The sequence below is a fragment of the Phaseolus vulgaris genome, chromosome 11 (assembly GCF_000499845.2).
Source record: "Phaseolus vulgaris cultivar G19833 chromosome 11, P. vulgaris v2.0, whole genome shotgun sequence".
Taxonomy (NCBI): domain Eukaryota; kingdom Viridiplantae; phylum Streptophyta; class Magnoliopsida; order Fabales; family Fabaceae; genus Phaseolus; species Phaseolus vulgaris.
The window spans coordinates 5,785,566-5,791,714 of record NC_023749.2 but is presented as its reverse complement, the minus strand read 5'-3'; the positions used below and the strand labels follow the sequence as shown (position 1 = coordinate 5,791,714).

The window sequence follows — 6,149 nt, the reverse complement described above, 5'->3', positions numbered from 1 at the left end:
AAATAGTCTGTTCTAAAATTTGGACCTGAAAAAAAAAACCAATTTCTGGTTAAACATATACCCTTAAGAGTATGTTCTTCCAAACACTAAAGATTTAAAACCTAACTTGTGCCAAAATTCAAACTACTTTATTATTAGCGATTATTTTATCCCAAACAAAAGATTGAATCCGATACATGACAAAGAAACATGTGCCCTTCAGGCTTTACCATATGGACAAGACATGCACGTGTCTGAGGGAACTTGCCACTTCCTATTCATTAAAATTAGCATATAAAATGTTTCGATGTCAGTAGCTAGGATGCCTGTGATAGGAACTAAAAAGAACCATTTTCATGGCAGGGGAAAAGCCTAATCGATGAAACCCTTCCTTTTAGAAGGCCCTTCCACAGGCCTCAAGGCCTCAACTGAATCCTCATGTCTAACCTGTCCCGATTTATATATATATATAATCTTACTTTTCTAATAAACAAAAAATACTCATAATTTAAATGTCTCATGAACACGTTCTGGTATCTTTTATTTCAACTTTTTTATTTAAAAGGAGTTGGAATGACAAGAATTCAATTTCAAAAGCACTTGGTCATAGTGACTACCATTTTCAAAAGCTTACATTGCTAGATAAAAAAAATACATGAATGACTTTGAGACTTTTATAACATCATTTGATGCAGTAGGAATAAACAAAACATCTCTTCATTAAAATCTGAGGATGATTAGAATATAGTACATGTTACAATTATACACTTTCCATGTCAGGCGCACCTTGCCCATTTGCTTCAATTTCTTCTTACGCGCTTTCATAATCCTTTTGCATTACATCTCTGAATATCACACAAACAAACAAATAACTTATGGAGTAGGAAGTGATCTTCCACCCTTTCCTCCAAGCAGATGCTTTTTTCAACACTTTAAACAGAACAAAGGGACAAAATGAACGGAGTATAACAAGGCATCTTACGAATCATCTGGGTTAGTAATCAAAGGAAGTTGGGTTTCCTCGTTCAGAGCTTGAGTTTCAGTTTGTGTTGGAACTTCCTGCTGTTGCTCAAGTAACCTGCTTATACGCTCTAGTAATTGTGCAGCCTTTCTTTTGCCTCTGTCTGTACCATTTTGAGCCAACTCCAACAGTGGACCCATCACCCCCAGCTCTTGAGCCTGTGCAAGATATTGTTGATCTCCAGAACAAAGATGAACTAAAACAGCAGCTGCATTCTCTTTGTTCCTTGGGGAACCATTCCCAATAAACTCTACTAAAACTGGCACTGCCTCTGCAGCTCTAATGGTAGCCTTCCCGTCAGGATGGCTAGCCAGTATTGCCAAAATAGCTAATGCTTCATCTACCATTCCCCCACTAGGTTCAGTCAGCAGTCGCATCAGTGTGGGGATAACCCCAGCCCGCACTGCCTTCCCCTTGTTGCCCTGGTAAATGCACAAATTGAAGAGAGCTGTTGCAGCATCTTTCTTACCCCTTTGGGTACCCTCACTCAGCAGTATCACTAGTGGAGGTATGGCTCCTGAAGATCCAATAGTAACCTTGTTTTCATCTATAACTGAAAGGCTGAAAAGTGTTGCTGCAGCATTTTCCCGAGCTTCCATGCTTCCCTTCTTCAGCACATGAACTATACCTGGAACTGCTCCTGAAGAGACGATGCTTCCTTTGTTATTTTCATATATGGAAAGATTCAGAAGCGCTGTCACAGCATGTTCTTGAGTGCGAGAGTCAGGCACAGACAAGAGACCAACGAGGAGAGGAATTGCACCAGCTTCAGCAATGGCAACACGGTTATCTGCATTACGCTTTGCAAGAAGGCGGATCTCACCAGCAGCTGATCTCTGGTCTTCAGGACTGCCAGATGTGAGCTTTTGCAGAAGCCCGTCGATCTTACTTCGCTCAGCAGGTGAGTAGGCTGATGCTGATTTACTAGGTTGTGAACTGCTGGGTCGTTTTGGTGGCTCTATGCCATTGGCTTCACACCATTGTGCTATGAGACTTCGTAAGACATAGTTGGGTGTGAGAACGGTGCTAGTGAGAGTCTGCCGTGTTTTGGGGCATGTCCTATGCCCTGCTTGCAACCATTTCTCAATACAAGAACGCTCATAAGTCTGCAAATGAGAACTGGAATGTATGAGTGGGTAATGTAACATTATAAGTGAAACAACTCAATCGCAGGGGTAAAATGTCAATAGAGTTTAACAGGAATCAGCGTGTGGCAAATGTATTTCATGGATCAAGTAGAAGTGTGTGATCAAGAAAAGCTTTCAGTTTCTATAGCAAGTTTCGAAATTCAATCAAGATGCATTTTAAAAAAAAATCCATGAACATGTAAAACAATTGTACATGTTGCAATATGTCTGAAGCTCGATAGCCTCACAGAATTTTAAAATAACGTAGGGACAATGAATTTTTCTTTTCCGTCTTTCTTTCTCATAACATGACCCTCTCATGTTAGTGAACAAAATTAGACGACCCTCCTCCAGAAATAAATAGATATCTTAATAAAATTGTACTAGAACACGATTCCTTTTGTGACATTTTTACATTCAAGCACACCTAAAAGGATGATCCGATATTTCAGTTTGCCAAGTCAAGCAAGTATGATGATGGCCAACTATACAATATTTGCAACTTAGCTTCCACGGAGCATCATATAGTGCACATACCTGTCCGGTTGAAACGATGACAGGATCCTTCATTAATTCCAGGGAAATTGGACATCGAAAATCTTCAGGGATAACAGGAGCCTGATGACTCTTTTCATTTGTCCCGACTCCATAGACCTTTGCAAAAATGCCTTTTCCTCCTAAATTATCATCCTTAACTATATTTTCTGTTTGCACGTAATCCTTTATCTTCTTCAGTAACATCGCTATTTTCTCGATGCGTGCCCCAGGATCTCCACCGCTTGATACCATCTCATGCAAAGCAAGTGATTCTTGCGTAAGATCAGCTATTCCCATCAGTTGCAATTTTTCAGCTAATCGACTTAGAACAGATGGATCTGTAGCTGCATCACTGCTGTTGTCGTAGAGGGACAACATATCCTCATACAACCTAACATCTGGTTCGTCAACCCTCCCTTTAGCTCTTCTGAACTGGGCAAGAACCAGCTCAACCTGAAAGTATTGGGAAAATTAAACAAGAATGTGTAAATAGCAAAAGAAATATACATAAAGAAGCTCCACAGTGGTGCAGTATACATTCTAATCTCAAAAGCTAACTAGAAGAAAGGTTCAATAGATCAAATTTATCTTCTTGAAAAATGATAATGGTTGAGTAAGATCACTGTCAGGACTTTAGCACAAGAGGAGGGTCAAACCCAAAGACTAGTTCTTTAAGTGGAAGAGTCTCAAAGTTTAAGTATCACATCAAGTACCTTATCCTACTCAACGTGGGACTCCTAACAATCACTGTGTTGCATACATACAATAGATTATATATATTATTGAAATATTTATACCTGCTCTTTAACTTCATCTGATATATCAAGTTCATCATAGGAAATACCACCCAATGATTGTTCCAACCGAGCTGTCACCTCGTAGAATTTATTCATAATACCATCCCGCTCAAGGACCTGCAAAATAGGAGTAAAGACAACTGAATAAACATCTAAGGAGCCGAAGTCATTTCAATGGAAGCATGTTTCCATAATGCTTTCTTTCTCCAATCATATCATTCAACCCAAAAGTGTAGGAGGTCCCATTTACAAGAGAAGCAGGGCTGCCAGAGCAACCACAGGTAGCAACAAGAATACACAAATGCCTCCTATAAAACTGTAAGTGAACTACGGTGATCATTTAAACACAAAATTAATACAATACTAACAAATATTAAGTAAACATTATTATTTAGAATTTTAGATTTTTAAATAGAACTAATATTGTAAGTTGCTAATTTTTTTTCCTGTCGCATATAACCAAATTAGTTTGACTACTTCAAAGTCTCACAAACACAATATATAATAAAATCAGAAGCACGGAAAGTGTTTTTATGATAATTTATCTAAGAATTTTGTACAGTATAAAAAAAATACCCTTTGCCTACCACAGCCTTTTAACTTTTTTCTGTAAAGCTCAGCACAACAGATATAGGTTATCCAAACAAAATGGTCCAAATATTCGGATCATGTAGTAGTATTACCAAACGCTACAAACAAACCAAAGTAAAAGTCCGACTTCGAAATCCATGGTAATTTCAATAAAGAGGTTTTAAAGTATAAGTGCCTGCCGTACATAATCCGCAGTATATATTAGCTTCTTGTCTTGTCAGCCATAGAAATCAAACATCACCATTCAAATGTGTGGCACACTAAATCAACAAGTACAGCCGGCTCAAAAGAGGAATGCTCAAAGTTTGTGCAACCCTATATCTTTAAATTTCCCATGTAAGCTAGGAAAGTATCTCAACCATACGAAGAAAACGCATAAAAAAGTTATTCAAATTCATATTGAAAGCTTGTTTAACAATCGGAAATAAAAGGAATGGGATTCTTGTCGTTGACATCCACATCAAGGTGCAGCCACAAATCGAAAAACCTATCAGGAAACCAGCACTAAAAATTATCCAAGGTCTTGAACAGTTGTAGCCAAGATCCATCCGCCACAGCGATTTTAGCCGCATTAATCCGCAATTTCCAGCAATATCAAGAATCTCAAACCACGACCATGAATTAAAACCTTTGTTACAGGCTTGCAGTTTCAGCAAACAAAAAAAAAAACAGTATACCAGCTATGAGCTTTCTTTGCTTAATTTTCACATACCATAGAATCAAACATCCTCAAAACTCAATTCACACAGAACCAGCACAATAGTGCGATAAAAAAAACATCACATAAAAGAGACACGATTAAAAAAAAGATTAAAAAACCAAAAAAAAATCAGACAAACTTAACATGAACTCAGTGTAGCTTGAAAATCGCTACTGCCAATACTACTCAACAGAAAGCAGAAACAGAAGAGTAATGAAACAACAATATAGAGCAAGAAACAAACCAAGTAAAGCTTGCTGCCTTCGCTTCCAAATCTGAGAAGTTCCCTGGCGGATTCAAGAGCTTCCTTGAAGGCGAGGACGGCTTTGGAAGTGTCCTTGGGGATCGGGTCTTTCATGTCCCTAATTTCCTCGAACATCGGGATCAGCAGCTTCAACCTCCGCGCCAAGTTGCAGTACTCCTTCTTCACCGGAGGCCTGTACTCCGAGATGCTCGCTACCTCGTTCACCAACTCAATCACCTTGCTCGCTACCTCGCTCACCAAATCAATCACCTTGCTCACGTTCTCGCCCTCCATGGCCGCGCGTCTCGGAGACAAGCAGATCCCGCTCTTCACCGCCGTTTAGTGGAAAACCCTCGCCGATTGCCGGAGATCGAAGTCGCAACTCATAGTCCCTCGTCAACGACACGAATTTCCCAGACACTGCAGTTTTAAGAGATAGAGAGAAAAACGCGTCATGACGCTCTTCTTCTTATCTCTCGCGGCGCGGCTCCAGCTGAGTGGACTGAATGACCATGTTCGGTATGGTAGTGGCTCGGCTCGGCTTGGGTAGTGCGCGCTGAACAAAACTTAAGGTTCTGTTAATTCAGTTTATCAAATTACGGTGTAACAGTGATTCTAAAATACCAGGATTTATACAACTACGACACCAGAACTAGTCTTTGACTGCGACGGTTGGTGACTGCTGGGTCAATTCTATGTTTTTACTCTCATTTCATTACACAAGTTGTACTTTTTTTAACTAAATAATAATGTAACTACCAAAATTATAATTTTTATTTTCATTTCGTTTTAATCTATTTTCTGGTATGGACGGGATCAAGATGATCAAGATGACTGAGAGTCGGTCTTTCTGACTGAGACTCCACGAACGGCTTAATCACACTTAACCATTAATGTTCAAATTAAGGTAAGTGAAATTAAATTATCATAAGTGTGATTCATTTCACTAATCAGACTTAATAAGGTAAGTCTATTAAAATAATATAAATAGCGCACATTTTAAGAAGAAAGGTAGTACACACCCAAGTGTCGAAACCCTCTTTATGAAGTGTCGGAGTGTCTTTTGCAGGTATCTCCCCATTTGACATTCACCCGAGACTGGGAGCCGAAGGAGCAGCACAAAGACTAGAAGGATCACAGTGAAACCTTAGCA

At 39.3% G+C, this 6,149-nt stretch overlaps 1 protein-coding gene across 1 annotated transcript; it reads right to left on the bottom strand.

Moving 5' to 3' along the window:
* Positions 1–680: 680 nt before the first annotated feature.
* On the bottom strand, positions 681–5,586 carry LOC137820776 (U-box domain-containing protein 13-like). The gene is made up of 5 exons (XM_068625054.1): positions 4,997–5,586; positions 3,462–3,578; positions 2,665–3,117; positions 962–2,106; positions 681–824 (listed from the first exon to the last, which is right to left on the bottom strand). The coding sequence occupies exons 1-5, from the start codon at positions 5,288–5,290 to the stop codon at positions 791–793; spliced, it is 2,043 nt and encodes a 680-aa protein (XP_068481155.1). The 5' UTR covers positions 5,291–5,586; the 3' UTR covers positions 681–790.
* Positions 5,587–6,149: the final 563 nt, after the last annotated feature.

Coding starts and splice junctions, on each gene's coding strand:
- LOC137820776 (XM_068625054.1), bottom strand. CDS start 5,290: ATGGAGGGCGAGAACGTGAGCAAGGTGATTGATTTGGTGAGCGAGGTA. Junction 3,579..4,996: donor AAGGCAGCAAGCTTTACTTG/GTTTGTTTCTTG, acceptor CCTATTTTGCAG/GTCCTTGAGCGGGATGGTAT. Junction 3,118..3,461: donor CAGATGAAGTTAAAGAGCAG/GTATAAATATTT, acceptor CAATACTTTCAG/GTTGAGCTGGTTCTTGCCCA.